Source organism: Culex quinquefasciatus, chromosome 2, assembly GCF_015732765.1.
Source record: "Culex quinquefasciatus strain JHB chromosome 2, VPISU_Cqui_1.0_pri_paternal, whole genome shotgun sequence".
Taxonomy (NCBI): Eukaryota; Metazoa; Arthropoda; class Insecta; order Diptera; family Culicidae; genus Culex; species Culex quinquefasciatus.
The window spans coordinates 128,348,716-128,370,484 of record NC_051862.1 but is presented as its reverse complement, the minus strand read 5'-3'; the positions used below and the strand labels follow the sequence as shown (position 1 = coordinate 128,370,484).

Genomic DNA, 21,769 nt, shown 5'->3' with positions numbered 1-21,769 from the left:
GAATTAAAATCGAAGTGTTCAGTATATTGCTGAAACTTCCATTTTTACACATGGACACCCATGCTGCGAGAACCCACTTTGGCGTAGTCTCAGGGCTTAATCGATGGCCGGTAAGCTGTCATCGAGACAAGGAGGTTCTCTGATAGTGGAAATATCACATTTGTACAATGAACCGCTACATATGTGATTTTTCCCTATCTTAATGTGGGTGTCACGTTAGGATGCGGGTTTAAAAATAGTGTTTGTAGAATTTAGGATTTTAACTATAAATATCAACTTTTTATACTTTGCCTTTAGTTATTTAGGGACAAAATTAGTAACAGTGAATTTAGTAATTCTATCAGAATCGGTGATTTTCATTCAAGTAGCATAAAAACCATTCTGATTTGTCAAAATTTCCATAGAGTCTCGATCAATCAATAGTGAAATGATATCGGACTAAATTCGTTGATCTGTTGAACTAACGGTTGTCGGATTATGATTGTATCGACCATTGTTGCGAATCGAGGATCTACTGGAATTCTGACGAACAAATGGTCGTCTCTTTTTCAATTCACGACTTGTAAAATATCAACTGTTTTTTTTTGTTTTTTTAAAAGAAGCCAGACAGGTTTTAAAAGAAACGTTTTTTTTTGGTTAATAATTAAAATGTCGGGGATTTGAGATAAGAGTAGCTTTCGGATAGGTTGCTTTAAATCTTGTATTCAATTCAAGTTAGGTAGTTATCCGCAAATGAATATTTGGACTTATATGAATAATTGAACATTTTGGACTTCTAGAGTCAGATCCATACAGCGTCAGTGTTTATTTGGTCGAAGTGTACTAATTCATTGGCAGATCTGATTCTAGTTGTAATGTACGACAAGACTACTGACGGACGTGACAGGACGAGGGCCCAGTTTAGAGGTTTCGACATCAACGATGTGCGGCTGGATCACCCTCCCAAAAAAAAAAAAAAAAATCCCGGGACCGGAAATTGGACGCTCTACTCCTAACTTAAACTATTTCCAAAGCATTTCTTTGGGATTTGTGTTTCAGAGTGGATGCCAAATTTGAAATTGAGCACCGTAAAACGGGGTGACTTTGATAGGTTTGAGATTTTTCCGCAAAATGAAGAGTACAAATTAAACGCATAAGGAATGGTATAGAATCATACTGACCGTGGTAGAGAAGTACCTCAAGAAGAACTTTTCATAAAAGTTTAAACAGTTAGTTAAATATAATTAAGAGAATGTTGATGAATAGCATTATTTTTATCTTCTTAAAGCGTAATGATTTTCTCAATGAACATGATTCTGATTCGGAAAACGGATTCTTTGGACAATTTTCCACTAGGAGAAGGTAAAATAAGTTAAATATCATGTGTTTTTGAAACATAACTAAAAAAATTCTTCAAATTTATTGGCATTTTCAGTTGAACAAATTCCATATAAAATGTGAGAAATTTTGGTTCGTGCTTCGAACTCAATTTAAAATGTAATATAAATCCATAATTTTATAAACAAAACTAGTTTTAAACGAATTTCAGGCAAAATTCTGACTCTTTAACAATTTCACATATAATTTATATAGATTTTTTTTAAAAACTTATAAAAGTTCACTAAATATAAACACTGAAAAAGTCTTGTTTAGCTGGCCATTCTGTGCATTTTCACGAAGTTTGGTTGTAATTAAAAATTGTCACAGTAGACGGACATGTACGTGTGACAAACGCGTTCCGACTAAAATCCCGTTGGGCAATTGTCGCACTTACGATAAATTCTTGCCAGATACCACGAAAAGATTGAAACTTCTTTTATGTGAAGAGTGACAAAAATGCACAGTGTTTTTCGAGTTTTATTGTATAAAAAAAATAATGCATTGAGAGCTGCACAATATGGCTTTCTTAACTCAATTTTACCTAAAATGCACGTGCGACAAGATAGCACGACAACGATGAGTTGAAGCTACAATAAACTTTGTAGATGAAACGTTAGTTACATACATGTTTCTATCGTGTATTTAATCACACACAAAAATCATGCTAATATTACATCTGGGAAGGAGTACATCTTTTATGTCAGAAAAATTGTAATTTTACCTCTGAAAATGTGTAATTTTACCAGTTTTATGGTGTAATATCACTTTTCCAGTCTAAAAGATCTAATATTAAACTTTCCAAATCTACACCATTTTTTTACTGTGTAAGTAACATAAATACACGAAATGAATGTGTAAATTTCCACATTTTATGTGCAATTTTGCATGTTCCACATAAATTTAGGAAAAGGACATTTAAAAAGAAGTAATATTTGACATTATTTTTGTCAATTTTGTTTTTTCAAAGAATTTATTTGAGAAAATTGGTAAATTTCACGGGATTTCACGGAAACGCTGTCACGCTTTCCGCAAAATCCTGAAAATTCATTAACCGTAGTAATCGTGTTCAAAACGACGGTTTTTGGATTATTTATTTTAAATGTTTTGCCTTCCTCACCTTAGTGAGCAAAGGCTATAAAATCACTCGAAAAATTACCTCCTAGACCCACCGACTCAGAATCAAATTCGGAGCAAATGTCTGTGCGTGTGTATGTCTGTAAGTCCGTGCACCGAAAAATATGCACTCGATTATCTCCAGATTGGTTGAACCGATTTGGATCGTTCTGGTCTCATTCGATCCGTCTTGGAGTCCCACAAGACCCTACTTAATATCATGAAGTTTTGTAAAGTACTTGAAAAGTTAGGCTAAAAATATGATTTTAACCAAAGTCCGGAAGATGGTATTAAGGATCGTTTTTGTAAGAGACTTTAGAAATGTATTTAAAAGACCTTTCTAACGAGTCCTAAACATTGAAGATCTGACAACCCTATCAAAAGCTATTAGCACTTAGGTGCTGTTTTTAAACTTTTTATAGGCTGGATCTCGAATATTTTGATAAAAACGTTGTTCGGATCTACCATGCGACCCATCGTTAGATAGGTAATCGAAAGACCCTTCCAACACGCCCAATAGGATGAAGATCTAACAAGCCTGTCAAATAAGAAATATAACTTTATCAATGTGAGGAAGGCTTCAACTGCTTTAGGGTGGATTAAGTACCGTAATCTGGGGTGAATCGGGACAGCAGTTTTTGAGCACTTAAAGCTTTTAAATTTGGAAATGGATGTACACATTCGGTTGGTCTGAGTCTGTTCGAACCGAAACCAACCAGAAAAATCAAAATATTGTGCTCCAACATGGTTAAAACTGCTGTCCCAATTCGCCCCATGTGTCCTGATTGACCCCAGTTTACGGTAACGTTTTTTGAATATAATTGTTCGTTGTTTTATTAGTCGCTAAGCGACATTTTATGATTAGTATCGAAAGTTTACTGATTCCGTTGTGGAAAACGATTTTTAACGAAACGGCCTTCTTTGAGCACTCTTAAGAGCGCTGAAAGTATCTTCTTTTCAAATTCTTCATTATTACATTATTGTTTAAGCTGAGTTTCGTTGCTCATAGTAGGAATATCTCCCTCAGGAATGCTTGGTAGTAAATCATTGGTATATCAGCCCAGCTGTGAATTCCTGCTTCCAAAGTAACATAACTTATATGGACATATTTGCACTTTAGCACAACGCTGACAGTCCGAGTGAACCTACTCCAGGGCGTTTGTGTTAGTTGGGTTGTATTTTTTGAATAAATTATTAACACGACTTGACTCAACTATAACCCTACGCCAATGCAAGTGTTAGTCCCTCCCTAACCAGTTTAAAAGGCAATCACGATTAAGATGGCTATCTCTAGTGTGCAAACAACAATGCATTTTGAGTCATTTCTATTAACGTCAAATGCCGTTAATTGATTGATTCATTGCTCTAAACTAAACTATATACGCGCTATTATGTGCTAAATGCCTAATTAGTCTAAACATTTAAGCGGTTTCATCTCGCCCGATTGGTAGGAGAATTTGCGCATTTTCACACCCCGCATTCAGCACCATCTGCCCCGGCCTGGTTCAATTGCTGACACGTGGATAAGCGTGGCTGTTTGTTTGTCTTTGTAACATGATCTAGTTTGAGTGATTTGTTTGACCAACGCATTGCTGCTTTGCTTTGCAAATTGGTTATATAAATACGTCTCGCGTCTGTGGTGTGGAGTTGTAAATTTATGAATCAACTGCGTCAAAGGCATTCCAGGTGAGAAATCTGGATTTTGCTGGATAGCTGATCGAAACATTTAAATTAGACTATCTGGCTGAGAAAAGCAAAAAAAAAAAGCTGGTTGATAGAACAAGCTTAGCGATGGTCTGCCAGGGGAAACTCCTAGAAGCTGGTGGCGTGCAGTATCAGTAAACTGACAACGCAGAGTGCAAACACTTCTGACCCGTCCTCAATTTGGGCGCTGAAGCGACTCGGACGGACGGAGATACAGCCCAGCTCTTATCAGTGTGTGCCTCACACGGCCGGGATTTATGAAAATGATGGCGGTACCGGTATTGCAACAGCTTTGCGCAAGGGTCGGAGCAGTTATAGCGCTCCGGAATCGAGCTTGCAGTCGTTGATAATGACGAGAAGTTGGAGCTTTGCGCGAACAAAAGAGAACGATTTGTCTGCACCCAAAGCAGCGCCGCACCCACTTGAGAGGAAAAAGCTCTCAGGTTGAGAGTAAAAAGATAGTGACGCATTATCATGTTTCGAATACCATTATCCTCTCAGATAAATTTTAGGCCTTTTCACTCTCGGTCGTAGAGAGAAGAATCCATCAGAGTTTGTTAACTTATTAGATTTCTACATTGATTTTTCGATTTCCAACGCTTTATAATTGCAGAGTCAAACAGTCTGTCTGATAATTGCAGCGCTTGTAAAGGGGTGTACCCCATTTGGCATAATGGACATTTGGCATAACGGGTTTTCAAGATGGACGTTTGGCATAATTGGTCCAAGACATCAGGGACGTTTGGCATAATGGACATTTGGCATAATGGACGTTTGGCATAATTCGTTCAAAACCCATCAAGGACGTTTGGCATAATGGACGTTTGGCATAATTTTTGCTAGCTTTTTTTTTGATCAATAAGTATTTATTTTTTGTAAAGAATAATAATTTATAGGTTTTTTTTTCTTTTTTCTAAGCAGATAACTTTACTTTAAAAATGATTTTTGTTTTCAAGAAATCTAGTATCTTTGTCATTTTCTCCCAATAGATGTAATTTTTTTTCCTGTTTTTTCTTAATACTTACTTTACTTTTACTTTACTTTTATTGGCGCTACACCATTAGCTTGGCCTGCTGCACGATTCTCCGCCAACAAGCTCGGTCCATGGCTGCATTTCTCCAATTTCGCGGCGCACCCACACTTTCTAAATCGCTCTCCACTTGGTCCACCCACCTCGCACGTTGCACCCCCCTACGTCTTGTTCCTACCGGCTCCGACACAAACACCAACTTCGCAGGATTGATCTTCTGGTTCCGTTGGCTCAAGTGGTCGGCTCGTTCCGGCATCCTTGCAACATGACCCGCCCACTGCAACCGTCCAGCCTTCGCGACTTTCCGGATGCTTGGTTCGTTGTAGAGTTGTGCAAGTTCGTGGTTCATTCTCCGCCGCCATCCGTCGTTCTCATATACGCCGCCAAAGATGGTCCTTAGCACTCGACGTTCGAAGACGTTTAGCGCTCGTAAGTCCTCTTCGAGCATTGTCCACGTCTCGTGCCCGTAGAGGACGACCGGTCTTATCAGCGACTTGTAGATGGAACACTTCGTATGTAGGAGAATTTCCGGGACCTTAGGCTCTTGTGAAGACCGAAATAGGCACGACTTCCAGCGATGATGCGCCTCCGAATTTCCCTGCTGCAGCTGTTGTCCGACGTTACCAACGATCCGAGGTATACAAACTCCTCCACTACCTCGAATTCGTCCCCGTCGATTGTAACGCTTGGTCCAATGCGAGCCCTAAGGGACTCGGTTCCTCCTGCCAGCAGGTACTTTGTCTTCGCCACATTCACCCTTAGCCCAACCTTCTCTGCTTCCCGCTTCAAGTCGGTGTACGCTTCCGCAACCGCCTTGAACGTTCTGCCAACAATGTCCATGTCGTCGGCGAAGCAGATGAACTGGTTGGACTTGCTGAAGATCGTGCCCCGCATATTGAAGCCCGCTCGTCTCATAACACCTTCTAGCACGACATTGAAACAAAGACAAGAGATCCCATCGCCTTGCCGAAGCCCCCCAAGTGAAGTAAACGAGTCCGATTCCGCACCCGATATCTTCACACAACACCTAGCCCCATCCATCGTCATCTTGATCAGTCTGATCAGCTTCCCGGGAAAACCGTTCTCGTCCATAATTTTCCATAGCTCTTCGCGATCGACTGAGTCGTACGCGGCTTTGAAGTCGATGAAAGGTGGTGCGTGGGGACTTGGTACTCGCGACACTTTTGGAGGATTTGTCGCACAGTGAAGATTTGGTCGGTTGTTGATCTCCCCATGACGAATCCGGCTTGATAACTTCCAACAAAACCTTCCGCTATTGGCGATAGGCGGCTGAAGAGGATCTGGGAGAACACTTTGTAGGCCGCGTTGAGGATTGTGATGGCACGGTAGTTCTCACAATCTAACTTGTCCCCCTTCTTGTAGATCGGGCATATTACTCCCTCTTTCCACTCCTCCGGTAGCTGTTCTGACTCCCAGACCCTGACTATCAGTCGGTGCAGACAGGACGCCAGCTTCTCCGGGCCCATCTTGATGAGTTCAGCACCGATACCATCCTTACCCGCTGCTTTGTTGTTCTTCAGCTTCTTGATGGCATCCTTAACTTCCCTCATCGTGGGAACTGGCTCCTCTCCTTCTCCCGCTGTACCGATGAAGTCCTCTCTCCTGCCGCCTTGGACCCCTGCCTCTGCTTCTGCGCTATTCAGGTGTTCATCGAAGTGCTGCTTCCACCTGTCAATCACCTCACGCTCGTTCGTCAAGATAGCTCCATTTTTATCCCGGCACATTTCGACTCGCGGCGTGAAGCCGTTTCGGGATCCGTTGAGCTTCTTATAGAACTTGCGCGTTTCGTTTGAGCGATGCAGCTGCTCCATGTCCTCAAACTCCAACTCTTCCTGGTGGCGCACTTTTGCTCGGAAGAGCTGGTGCTGCTGCCTTCGCTTCTGTCCATACGCCTCCTCGTAATCACGGAGATTGTACTGCAGCATTGCCCTCCGTGCTGCATTCTTCTCCTCCAAAATCGCTCGACACTCCTCGTCGAACCAATCGTTCCGTCGTCCTCGTTCCACAAATCCGATGGTGCTTTCTGCTGCGTTGGTGATGGCTGCCTTGACGCTCCTCCAGCAGTCCTCGAGGGAGCTCCCAACAGCTCACCCTCCCTGGCAACGCAGCCTCCAGCGAATGCGCGTACCGGGATGCGACTTCCGGTAACTTAAGCCGCTCCAGATCCAACCGCGGAGGGCGGCGGTACCGAACGCTTTTCGCCAGGGAAAGTCGTTGGCGCATTTTCACCATCACCAGATAGTGGTCCGAGTCGACGTTGGCGCCGCGATAGGTCCTGACGTCGATGATGTCGGAAAAGTGTCTACCGTCGATTACGACGTGGTCGATTTGTGATTCCGTTCCTTGCGGTGATCTCCAGGTGTACTTGTCTCGGAGGTTGTGCTGGAAGCAGGTACTTCGTACGGCCATGTTTTTGGAGGTGGCGAAGTCGATCAGTCGCAGGCCGTTTTCGTTCGTGCGTACGTGGGCGCTGAACTTTCCTATCACCGGTCTGAATTCCTCCTCCTGGCCAACCTGAGCGTTAAAATCTCCGATGACGATTTTGACGTCATGTTTTGGGCAGCTGTTGTACGTCCAGTTCAGCTGCTCGTAAAATGCGTCCTTGTCGTCATCTTCGCTTCCTGAGTGCGGGCTGTGCACGTTTATGATGCTAATGTTGAAGAAACGGCCTTTAATCCTCAGCACGCACATTCGGTCGGTGAGCGGGGTCCACCCAATCACGCGATCGCGCATTTCGCCCAGCACTATAAAGGCTGTTCCCAGCCTCTTGTTTTCGCCGCGGCTCTGGTAGATTGTACAGCCAATCCTTGGGTACGCTTGTACCTCTTCCGCGCCTATCCAGCCAACCTCCTGCAGCGCTACGATGCTGAACTTGCGGACCCTCAACATGTCGGAAAGTATGCGGATACTCCCGTCAAATTTGAGAGACCTGCAATTCCACGTCCCGAGCTTCCAATCGTGGGACCTCATATGATGTCCAGTTCCGTGCCGATTGGTCCGGCTCGCATCGTGTGCTTCCTGCACTGGTGTTTTACGGCGGGTTCGTGTGGCCTGCACCAACCCCCTGTCTCGCCGGAGGACCATCGTGCCGGTACTGTTTACAGTCCCACGCCGACACAAGGACTTTTACTCAGCCGCCCCTAACCTGGGGTACAGACGCTGTTTCGAGCCGCCCCTAACCTGGGGAACAGACGCTCGATGGGGGGGGTGGGGGTCGAACTCTATCTGCTGTAAGCCGCCCCTAACCTGGAGAACAGACGCTTACCTCGACGATAGAGCAGGACACCGGTTTCTTTGAGCCGCCCCTAACCTGGGGAACAGACGCTCAAAGAAGGGTGGGGAGGGGGATGTCGGCCACTTCTTTCGAGCCGCCCCTAACGTGGGGAACAGCCGCTCACGGGTAGAAGGAATCGACCACCTAGTCCGTTTGGGCCGCCCCTAACATGGGGTGCAGACGCCCAAAAACGGCACTAGAGAGAGGGGGCTGTGTATGCAGCAGGGTTGCGCTTCTTGATTCTTAATAAATCTTTAAAATGCAATTTTTCATAAATATAAAATGCATTTTTTTTCATAAATATATAATATTGAGATTTGTCTTCATTTGAAATATTTTGCAGCTATTTTTTTGTATTCAATTATTCTTTCTTTTATTTTAAATTCAACCTAACAAAGTGATGTAAGTTTTGCCAGTCTTTGAAATTTAGCAATAAAAAATTTATACTGTTTACCCTTTCCCCTCCTTTTTCAAATTCAACCTAAAGAATGTATGTACATTTTGCTCTTATTTAACGAAATGCATTTAAATTTTTTAAAGCAATTTGCTCTTCTTTTATTTTAAAGCTCAAATAAGGTAAAATCTCTCAAAATATGTGCAGTTTGTTTTTTTTTCAAAATTTTGCAATCATTGTTTTATGCAATTTTTTCTTCTTTAATATTCATCCTTAATAAGGGATGTACATGTTTTCTTTCTTTGAATATTTGACAAATGAGTTTTGAAATTTTCCCTTCTTTTATTTTAAATTCAACTTTTAGAAGGGAAAATCTCTAAAAACAATACTTTTCGAATATTTGACAATAAACTTCGATTATGAATTTTTTTATAAAATTTATATTTATTTATATAAAATTCAACTTATGGAAGGAAAAGTAAATTTAAAGATTCACATTTTGACACTCTTTAAATGTTTGACTATCGCAATATTTTTATGTTTTTCACCTACCTCTCTTAAAAATAACATTTAATCAGCATTTTTTAGGCAGTTGTCCCTTCTTTAAGATTAGTATTGAATAAATAAAAGAAGGGAAAATTCCATAAACAACTTTATTGCAAAAATTAAACCAACAGAGAAAAAATGTGCAGAAATTATATAAATGTTTAAAGACAACATCTATAAGAGAGTTTCCCTTCTTCAAGTTAAATATAAAAATGATGGGAAAATTGAATTAAAAACTTAATTGCAAAATATTTAAAGAAAAGCAACATCGACATCCATTCACCCAAAATACAGGATCGAGAGTATAATTCCATCAAAATTTATAGAGAGCTCAATGCTAAACTCGATAGAAAAATGGTACCAACTCACACCTGCAAAACAATTAATTTAATTAATTAATTGAAACAGTAAATCTGCAACAAGAGTCATACATCGAAATCTGACTACTCTTGTGTCACCAAGCTGCTGTGGCCAAGGCAGTTTAGTCATTGAGTTAGTCTATTAAAGGTCTCTGGTTCAGTTCCCGTAGAGAACACTTTTTGTTTTGAAGGATGAACTTTTTCTTGAAAATGGACTCGAGGGCATAATTCTCTCGGTCATGTAGAACTGTGTTCTCTGTGTCAGTGAATCTTTCCGCTAGTCTCGTGTCGGATGAGTGCTGCCCAGTTCTAGGGTTTCTTTAGATTATATTCGAAAAAGAAGGGAAAAATGTGAATTTATTTAGAAATTTCCTTCTTCAAGTAAAATTTTGATCAAAAGAAGGGAAAATTGCATTATAAAAGCTCAATTGTCGAAGATTTGAAGAGGTTTTTCTCATCATGAATTTCATATAAAAGAAGGGAAAATTTCATTTAAAAAATTACTCCTAATTATATTGAAAGGGGAAAAATCTTAAGCTTACAAGAGATAGGGGAAATATGCCCATTTTAATCACTCTAAGCCGTTCAACCAATTCTCATCACTTTTGCCTTTTTCCACTATGAAATCAACATTTTCAGATGTATCAACAATTGAGAGTTGCTTGCTCACTTTTGTTTGAGCTATTTATAACTTTAAAACAGTCAAAAACACTTTATGAAAGCTGTAATTCATTATCTAAGTGCTGATAGGCCGATAATAGAAATAGGCTGAGAAAGGGTATAGTTCCCCTATGTTAATTATTTAATAAAAATATTAAAATTTCATTGAAAAGATTTATTGTGAATTATTCAAAATGGAAAGAATTTACTATTGGGAAAAAATATAGAGATACCTAATTTTTTATAGAAAAAAATGTTAATCTCTTAAAGTAATATAAAAAAGGTAAAAAATATTCATTTTCATTCGTGAAAATGACAAATAATTAACAAAAAAAAACAAGCTAGTAATAATCATGTCCATTATGCCAAACGTCCATTATGCCAAACGTCCATTATGCCAAACGTCCTTGATGGTTTTTGAACGAATTATGCCAAACGTCCATTATGCCAAATGTCCATTATGCCAAACGTCCCTGATGTCTTGGACCAATTATGCCAAACGTCCATTATGCCAAACGTCCATCTTGAAAACCCGTTATGCCAAATGTCCATTATGCCAAATGGGGTACACCCCTTGTAAAGTGCCGTGACTGACGTAACGCCTTCACGCCTCACACCACCGTAATAATCAATCACAAGACTCGAACAGATCTGCTGATTTTGATAAAGACTATCTACCTCTCAAAGGTATTTGCTCGGGGAATGATTAAAACCGGTTCAATCCAGACATCGGGAGAAGCTGGCGCACAATCTGCAGATGTTTCTGACGAACCTTTTGAATTGAGAACAAAACTGCGTCACGTTTCGTGAAAGCGTGATTTGCTCCACCCGCGGAGGATTGGACACAGATGCGCTTTCGGGAAAATCTTGCCGTTGCGAGGGGGAAACAGGGTTAAGGCAGGTGACGTCTCGACGTCGTCTTCGGTTTCAGAGATGGTACACGTAAGACGGTGCCAGGATGGAAGTTGCCAGGAAGGGAAGAATTGCTGGAAGGAGGGTTTCGGGAAAACCGCGGGCTTCCCAATCATGTTTTTCTGACATTTAATACACCTGTTTGTGACATTGTTCAATACAAGGGGGCAAAGGGTTGAAATATATAACGTTGAGCATAAAGTTTTGAGAAGAATTTTGTCTTAACAATTGAACGATGAGTAATTTTCATCAGATTCACATAAGGGGTTACATACATGTAGAAAATCTCAAAATTTCATATTACGGCAAAATTGTTAATTCCACTAAAAAGATGAATTCCAATCACTTTTGAAAGTTTCATGAAGATATTTCATGATTCAAGTGAGTAACAGACGATTTAAGTTTGCCATGCGCAAAGCAAACTGTCAAACTTTGTGAGCGTTTTTCTATAAACACAGAGTTGATTTACGGGTGCCACGATATCTCGAGATGGGATGGACCAAATTAGCTGAAATTTGGGATGCAGACTCTCAAGACATATTCTGTGTGCATGACGAAGCCCGATTTCCATTTTTTTCTTTTTAAAAAATACAAAAATCAAAAACTGACGATTTTTAATATGAAAAACTTGAAAATATTTTTATCTTTTTTTAAAATAAACTTTTTGAAAATCGGCCTTCGTCATGCACACGGAAACGGTTTAACTAGTCCTCACCAAAATTTTGAGCCGATTTGGCCAATACAGTGTTGAGATATCGTGGCACCCGTTTTTTGAAACTGTTTACTTCAAATAGCTGTATCTCGGCAAAGATACAACCAAATGTCATCAAACTTGTTTTATTAAAAGTTGAAAATGTATATTTTAATGCCCTGAAAACAGATTTACAAAAAAATGTAAGTGTGTGCTCATACCAACCTCTGACATGTTTGCCGATTTACATGTATGTAACCCCTCAAGGAGTAGGCGTGGCTGAATGGCTATTCGCTTTGTAAGCGAAAGGTTCTGGGTTCGATTCCCATCTGCTCCTATGGAGAAATTATGGAAAGAAGGAATTCTGAACACATGAATCCGTCCTTTGTGTCATCAGACAAAAATGCTAACCACCAGACCATCGAGGTTTAGTTGACCAGAAGGATTAAGAATGCTATAAGAACATGACGACAATGGAATATATAAAAAAAAATATTGATTGCAAAGTTGAATTCAAGAACTTACTCGGTTGCATACTCGTTAGGCGAATAATAAACTTTCAACACGACCTTAATTCACCATAAAGAGTTTGGTGAACCGAATTGGAAAGCTTTCAAGATAAATCTAAGAACTTACGAAGAATTAAGGACTATAAATAACTTAGACCGGCCACACAAATTCCCATCCACTTTCCCGCGTCTTACCACTGGTCGTGGCCGGCGCTGTGATTGACTAGCATGATAGGGACATTTGAAAGTTGCGAAGTGGTGATGATTGGTTCCTACTCTTTATCTGTGGTCCACGGAGCAATTTTTGGAGGTCTGGTCAATAACAGAGTAGCAACTACACGGAGAAAAAAGATTTATCAAAATCGTGAACTAGCGTTCATGAAAATGGGAACCACGAAACAAAGTGTTCAAATCCCATGGTACGATTTCCATGGGATTTGAACACTTTTTTCCCATTTTCATGAAAGCTTGTTCACGATTTTGGGAACTCATTTTTCTCCGTGTACGGGTAGACACCAATGCTATGCTACAATTGAACGATTAGATAACTATTTCAAAAAATAGACTTTGTTGTTAGTGAAACACGAATTTAATTATCATAATAATGAGTTTGTTTTCCCCAAGCACCAATGCAATTGCGCGATGCGCTCTGATTAGAACCATCGACATCGAGGGCATTCGGAACGCATGATACGTTCTTCTAAACGCTGTCTAGCACACATAATTCTGAACCGATCTCAGCAATTGAGACAAGGCTGACCCACTTTTGAGAGCCGCTAAAAACAACACTTTGATTTTAGAAACGTACTGATAACGCATTTACTGCTGCTGTGATCGATTGGAATGAGAGTTGGCGTTGTTAGTAGAATGCAGTCATTTCTGCGAAGAAAAAATAAATGGATCGTTATCAAAGAAGTGGAACAAGGCTGCAATCAATCTTGACCAAATTGAGCGTGATGAAATCACGATCTGAACTGCCATCACGCGTTGCAAACAAAAAAGTTGCTCAAATCTGCAGCGCTGCTTAGTCCAAGGTTCTCTCAAAACGAGTCTAGAACCCGCGAGTTGGACTCCCCAAGGTTCTTCCTATTTTTGCGGACCAAGTTGAACCCACTTCATTATCGCAGCTATTGCTGCCGAGGCTGCACGAGAGATGCACATGATCCCCCGGTCCAAGGTAAGCCGTCCAACAGATGGCCGGCAGGTCAGCGAAAAGATCATTGATGCAGGCACGGTGGGATTTGCGCGCTGCGCGGTTCAATCGCGGCCACGAATCGCACTGATAAGGCGATAGACGAACGCGCCAACATGAACGCGAGTTCAGCCAACTTGAAGGACTTTTCATGTTTCACCGCGCAAAGGTTCAAGACCGCGCATGGCTTATCGCTAGTGGCGACTTTTGCGCTGATTTGTCCGCGTAGAGAGAGAACATTGGCCGGCACCAGGTTCGGAACATTAGTAATGCAGAAACGATCGACCAGTTTAGTGGACAGTGGTGTGGCAACGAGTGAAATTTGTAAAAAAAAAAAACATCCGTCATATCCTGGTAACCCTAACCACCCCACCCCAAACAAGATATTGGTGTCAATGAAGATACGACGAACCGGTGGATTGCCCAAGAGGAGCCGTAGGAGTCAGCAGCAGGAGGAGAAGCGAAACTATTCGCGTGCCCAGTCGCGCCAGCAGCGGAAAAGCCTGACCCTTAACGTGACCAGCGGAAATGTGTGACGTTTCAGGTAGTCCGCTTCTGCCCTTCAGATCTTCAATATGAATACATTATGAAGGTTGCCTGTTTTTTTTCTCGGTCCCGGCAGGAAATCGTAGTGAAAGTTGTGTGTTTGTCAACTTTATCAAATCCAGTTTGGTGATCGTAAAACGAAGCCCAATGGTTGCGTAAATTGTTAATTTTTGGACATTCGGAGCTCTCTGAGTTGGGTCGAGAGCGTAATTATGTTGTCGAGACGCGATAAATGGTAAATTATGAGCCATCGTCGTCGGTTTAGGTGATTTAAAAGAGATGATGCGTTGTAACTTGCACATTCGATGGCATCGTTGACCTATTTATGTAACACGTTTTTGACTGTTGATGAAAATAAGTATTTGAAAATGAAATTCTCTTATCTAAGCCCGCATTGCACTTTACCCTATATTTATTTATTTTATTGCACATTCTTTTAAGCATTCCAAAACATAAAAAACATTACAGATTCGAATGATAAATTGTTTATATATATATAATTAGACCGATACAATTTTTTTTTCAAATTGATTGTCCTTCGACTCTGGCCGAGGTCGAGGGGTGACAAAAAAAAAAATAAAAAAGTGTACACAGCAAAAAATCCGATGGTAAAATCGCATGCAAAAGCATGCACATCACCTTCGTCAAGATAAACACTTAATATTACACGCTGCATGTACAATTTTTGCAAACACAAAAAAAAATTACAACCGACGGGATTCAAACCCAGCACCATCAGTGAGGACTGGCGCCTTAGCCCGCTCGGCCATCAGACCGATGTATAATGGAGAGGATAAACGTATATATGAGCTTGACATTTCGGTCAAGTAGGTTTCCCATACTGATGGGCTACATATTTCAGGGTGTAATATTACACAGAATTTCATAAAATAATGCAAAAAATATTTTACACCCAGGCATTTTACACGCAACTGGATTACTATTTTTTTAGCTGTGTATAGGGGCAGGCGGGGCAGAATGGGCCACCCTTGGTTTTGGGCTTTAGCATGGATTTAGACCAACTGTAAGGCAAGGGTCTTATAAATGACGTCAAATAACATCACCACACCGAAAACGACGTCTGAATTCATTGTATTTTTCGAATTATGAGCAAAAATGTAAATTTGTTGACAAACCACGCAAATGCTGTTTATTTCGAGATTCTTAAATAAGCTTTCTCGAAAGTTAGATTGTTTGAAAAAGTTTGTTCAATATTTATAATGTCACCAGGAGCTATTACGAAGGTAATCAAACAACAACGGAACCTTGAAATCATTTAGAGGCTTGGTGGTGCAAGTGTTAAATTAAAATCCACTTGGGGGCAGGATGGACCACCCTTTTCCTGCCTTATAAAAACAATCAAAAGTTACGAAATTTGAGCTAAATGGATTATTTCACTCCTGGTAGCTTCACATATCACGTTTAATGCAACATTAGTTGATTTGTTACTTGTTTTGTTGCTTATTAGTAAAAATAGTGTCTTGTTTCAACATATTAAAACTATTTTCAAAAATGTTTGTTTTGGTAAGTGACTATTTTCATAAAAGTGGTGTTAGAAAGGTCCCTTTAATCATTTATTATCTCCCTTCAACGTTTTATCTTGTTTTCTAAAGTGGCCCATTCTGCCCCGCACCCAGGTAAAGAAGCCAAAAAAACATTTTTTTAAAGTGCCTCAAAAAAAAGAATTTAAGCTAAAAGTTTTCATCAACCAAGTGTACAACATTGAAGGGAACATCCCAAAGCATAAGCCTACTACACTGAATTCATAAATTTGTATGTTTTTCTATGGTTTTTGGCGCATTTTACTTAGGCGGGCCGTTCTGCCCCCTGCCCCTAATTGAAATTACAAGCTAGAATTTCAACGCTTCAATGAAAAAATATTGGAAAATGCATTATACGCCAGTACAATTGATATGCAATCATTAATTTTCAAAACATATGATTTGACTTCCACTCATAATACAAACAAAAACATGAAAAACAAGCAAAAATTTAAAAAGTGGCTGTAAAACGTGAAAAAATTAGATAGACTAATAGTAGTTTATGCAACAAGTTGCAAAAAGAGGATTTTTTCAGCACGAGTCGTACATTTATCCAACGAGGTTCACCGAGTTGGATAAATACGAAGAGTGCTGAAAAAATCTAGTTTTGCAAAGAGTTCCATACAACATTTTTTGCAATTCCAAAAAACACACACTGAGTGAAATTTTAAGTAAAATTTTCATGTATTTTGTCAATAAATCGTTTAAATCTTAAAAAAATGAAAATTGTTACTTTTCGAAACAAGTACTAAATCAAGAGGTTTCGGATGGCTTACAGGAGGAACGACGAAAACGCGTGCGTACAGTCAAAGCGGTTGAAAAAGACATTTATTATTATAAACAGACAGTGACAGCTAGATGAGCACGTCACTCAGGTCTGGCGCAGTAGCGCAGCAAAAAGAGGGGGGCAGTGGTTGTTATCTCAACACCCCTGCTCAACCACAGCACCATCTCAACTACAAAACAGTAGTTCCAACTCTCCGGACAATCCGAAGCATCCCGTCTACACTCTCACACAGCAATCGACGCAGCCAACACCTAGGGGCGTTCCCCTGCTGAAGTCCATCTGGCTGCGCGTTCTTCTTCTTCTTCTTCTTGATGATCCAACGAAAACACCAGCCGGAACGTTCTGGTTCACCTCGTACTTGTCAGCCACAACTCCGTCACCTCGCTTCAAACGATTCCACTTGCAGGTGACCGGTGTGCGACCAATGGGGAGCATCGTCAAAGAACAATTTTTATTGCACCCCAACGAATCAATCACCTCGTCCGGTTTCGTCCTCTCAGCAATCGTTTGCGTGATGTTGTCGATGTAACTCGTAGCAAACAAGGCGAATCCGCGTCCACGGCCCGGTTCTGCATCCGCACCAGCTGTTCCGGATTCTTCTTCTTCTCGATCATTCGGCTCAGTTTCAGGTTCTTCGTCCCAACGGCCGAATTCTTCTTCAGCGGGATCACCACCAGGTTCATCAGCATCGGCAGCAATCGGACGCACCAAATTCTGCTGCTTTCTTTCCAGCCCGATTTCAACCCGTTCATCGGCTTCGTACCCGACATCTATCCGACTGGGTACAACCCAAGTTCCACACGGTGTTTGTTTACCTGCACCGCACGTGTCGCAAACGATCGTTTTCTTGCACTTTCTGCCAACGATCTGCTTCGGGGTTGACACCATGTAACATTCAGCGAGAGCAATCAAATTATGCTCTGTTTGTGCACGATCGCACAACAACTTTCCACGATCGACAGTACGAAAATCCATTTCGTACAGACTGTTCCGACGAGCACCACACACGATCAGCTCGTTTCCACGGTAAACCTGAGCTTTTCCGCTGTCAAAAACAACTCGCATTCCGGCCTTTTCGATCCGCACAACAGATAGCAAATTGTGCCGCAGGTGCGGTGTAAACAAAACGTTCTTCACTGTGCATTCAATCGATCGGCCATTCACAGCAGCCGTCATCTTCACTGTGCCACAGTACTCCGCAACCACAGACTGGCCATTCTTGGCCACGGCGATCTCGATCGGCTCCGACAGTCGGCGCAGGTCCGTAAACAGCTGTTTATCCCGCGCCAGGTGATCGGACGCTCCCGAGTCCAGGAACCACTTCACTTGCCGCTGCTTTTTCTGCGGCTCAGCACCGCGCACACCAACAAAACAAACACTGTTGCGCTCGCTCGAGCCAGCAACATTCGCGCACTCACTGTGTTGTTTCTTCTTCGCTGGGCAGTCGACACTTTTGTGACCTTCCTTCTTGCACGAAAAACAGCGCAACTTCTTTTGCTGTTTCGCGCCGTAAAATGCAGCCATCTCGCTCTCTCGTTCACCCATGCCTTGCTGCTTTGTTTCCTCGTCCAGCAGCCGGCATTTCACGAACTCCATTGTGAGGTTATCCTCCGCCATGGTTTCGATGGAGGTCACAACCGCCGGAAACGCCGACCCCAAGCTCAGCAGCAGATGGCAAACTGCATCCAGCTCCTCCATCACAGCACCGGTTCCACGGAACTCCCGGACCAGCCGGTCGAAACGCAGAAAATGATCCGCCAGCCGTCCACTTTCGAACCGCATGCCCACAATTTGGCGTTTCAGGTGCATGCGAGTGGCGATGCTCTTTCGCTGGAACACATCCTGCAGCGTGCACCAGATTTGCTTCGGCGAGACCTTGTCGTGCACATATTCCAGATGCGAGTCGTGGATCCGCTCGATCAGGAGTCGCCTGCACTTCCGCCGCCGCTTGAGCTCCAGCTCCCGTCGATTCTGCTTCGCCGTCTGGGCCGCCGGGGCATCTTCCGGCTTCACGACGATCTCCGGAATCTCGCCCACGTCACGCTCCACGCAGTCCCAGAGTTCATACTCCTCCAGGAGTACCCGAACTCTCAGCTTCCAGGACGCGTAATTTGTACCGTCGAACAATGCGACATGGTACCGATCTTCACGGACAACTGCTCCCTCCGACATCGCGAAAACTTAACTTGCGAAAAATACCCGGACTAGAAACGACCTGGGCCCATAACCTCAAGAGGTTTCGGATGGCTTACAGGAGGAACGACGAAAACGCGTGCGTACAGTCAAAGCGGTTGAAAAAGACATTTATTATTATAAACAGACAGTGACAGCTAGAGGAGCACGTCACTCAGGTCTGGCGCAGTAGCGCAGCAAAAAGAGGGGGGCAGTGGTTGTTATCTCAACACTAAAAAGTAGAACTTTTCAGCATTTATTTTGAAAAGTGTTACTATTCGATTCTGTTATTTTTGGTACAGAAAAGTAGGCTATTTCGTTGTTCAAGAATGACAGGAAAAGTGAGGAGTTTCACGACGGAATTGCAAAAATGTAATTATATTAGGTGGTAGAATATGCCAAATACTACTAAAAATAAACATAAACTAAACAAGGTAAATGCAAACCAAAATACTAAAAATAAAACAAGAAAAACATTAAACAAGAGATGAAAAGTTTTTCGTAGAACAAAAGTTGCTCAAAATGACCTCCTGAACACGGGAAAAATAAAAAATATTCTTTAAAATAATTTGGGCAGTAGAGGGTTAAATCATAAAACATAAAATGTGTTAGCAGACCTACAATTTCTTACACAAATGTTTCATCTTTCCCATTTCAGATCAATGGCTTGGACAAAAACTCAAGATGCCCCAGCTGGCCGGCAGCTACGTCCAGTCAGCCGTCGTCCCTCTCATCGCTCCCGAGATTGGCCCCTTCCAGCCGCAGCCGGCCAAGGTGCAGAATACCGAGGAGCTGCTGATGGAGTTTGACTGCGTGTACGAGAACGTCGAGCTGACCCACCTGACCCCGCCCCAGACTCCACCGCAGGAGGTGAGCTTCGTCGGTGGCCAGGTCGAGCAGCAGCAGTCGGCGCCGGTGTTTCTTGCCGTCCAGCCGGAACAGCAACAGGTTCCGACCGTCATCGATGAGTACTACGGATTTGGTGCCCCGTTGAACGGCCTGCTGGTCAACTCGATTCAGACCATTGTTCAGCAGGCGCAGCAAGTTCCTGGCGAGTTCCAGCTGGCCAACAGCTTCGGATTCCAGCCGGTGGACGAGGAAAATATCGCTCGCAACTTGGAACTGGTCGAGGAGATTGTCCGGTCCCGTTCCAAAGATCTGCCCGACTGCAACGAAGACGACGATTCGTGCTCCTACTCCGAGGCCGACAGCTCGTCTCCGCAAAGCGATTCCAGCTCGTCGTCTTCGTACTGTGGTTCTGCGTACTCACGCGACCAGGATGACGAATGGAGTCCGACCAGCAGCAGCAGCGGAAACAGGAGGACCAGCAAAACTTCCAGCGGTGGCGTCAGCAAAAAGCGTACCCGACCCTACGGACGCGGCGTCGAGGACAAAAAGTCGCGCAAGAAGGAGCAGAACAAGAACGCTGCCACACGCTACCGTCAGAAGAAGAAGGCCGAGATCGAAGAGATCCTTATTGAAGAAAACCAGCTTAGAGATATAAATGAAGAACTAAAGAGCAAATCCGCCGACATCGGCCGCGAAATTCGTTATCTCAAGAGCCTGATGCGCGAAGTTTACAAAGCAAAAGGATTGATTTAATTCATCATTCAGAGAGAGTGCGTCACGATACTTAGAGTACCTTCTTTTTTATTTGAAATGTCTACATTTATTTACTTGTTACACATAATGGTAAATGCCTAGATCTGTAAGTGACAACCGTAGTCGGTAAGGATTTTCTCTTTGGATTCTTCATTCTACACACCAATCGCTGTGTGTTTAGGAATCTGACTAGTTTATAAAACCCTAATAACACATTTTATCTAGTACATAAGACCATCAATGTTACAGTAAACACTTAACATCTAGCGAAAGGAGCGTTCAACATTGCAGAAAACTGTAGTTAACAATGAATTGATTCAATCGCACACATTTATTAATTCCAACAAAGATGATGATGATGATTGCACTCTTTTATAATAATAACATCAAATATAAGAGCCACTGCAACTCTACGCGTCCCGCGATTCGCCACACGAGAGATCGACCGCACATCTGGACCACTGTGTATGACGTTCGCCTGACCGCGTGACCGAAGCTCTGCAGTTGCGTTCGCTGTCGGTCGGGCCCTCGGGTGAACCTGTGCTGTGGAATGCATAATGGAAAATAAACTTCAAAATCGATTCCGTCTCGTTTTTGTGACTGTGCGTATGATTTTCCCACCCGGAAAATCATCGCCCAGCTTTTTAGAAAACCACAAAAATCTTCTTAATGCCTTTGTGAACAACAATTCCACACAATCGGACTTTCTGTCGAAGGTGCTTCACTCTGACGCGCAATGGATTAAAACAGCACGGGGAATCGGACACGATTCGAACGGGCCTAGGGTTGCAAAGTAAAGAAGAAGAACATTTAAATTGGATAAGAAAATTGAACATCAACAGCGTTACGATCAACTAAACTTGCTAGAGTTATATCGTGTAACGAGACCATGGATTAAGGGAAGAAATGTTTGAATAGTGCAGGAAATAGGACAACGATCACTGTCGTTTGCGCGATGGGACGCCATTCGAACGTTTTTTAAATCAATTATATCTATGAGTTTTGACGATTAATAAAGGGTTAAGAAGGACTTTATGCGTGTGTCTTATTTGATATCCGAAATTAAGATAAATTCGTTAACGTTTTCGCCGGTAACTGTATCCGCCTAAATATTTCCCAGATTACAGTAATGCAGTATGTTACAATAAAAAAAATACCTCAGGGATACCCTTCTGATTCGATTCCTTAGAAAAAATCAGTGTTGCAATCCTCAAGCGCTCATTTTTCGCTCATTAGTGAGGAGGAGCGCTACGCGAGCTAGCTCACGTTTGACCGCGCTTACGTTTGCTCCGATTTTTTCAGCTCGCGTTTGCTCAGCGTTCGCGCTCGCGCTCATATTTTGCTCACGGAGCGCTCA

At 42.2% G+C, this 21,769-nt stretch overlaps 1 protein-coding gene across 2 annotated transcripts in view; it reads left to right on the top strand.

Annotated features, from left to right (window-relative positions):
* LOC6042242 (activating transcription factor of chaperone) overlaps nt 1-21,447 on the top strand; it is a 44,760-nt gene extending 23,313 nt beyond the window's left edge. For both annotated transcript variants that reach the window (XM_038250090.1, XM_001851329.2), the window contains one exon: nt 19,469-21,447. In XM_038250090.1, coding sequence (XP_038106018.1) covers nt 19,469-20,412 — 944 coding nt within the window. In that variant the 3' untranslated portion in view covers nt 20,413-21,447. The remainder of the gene's footprint in view (nt 1-19,468) is intronic.
* Nucleotides 21,448-21,769: the final 322 nt, after the last annotated feature.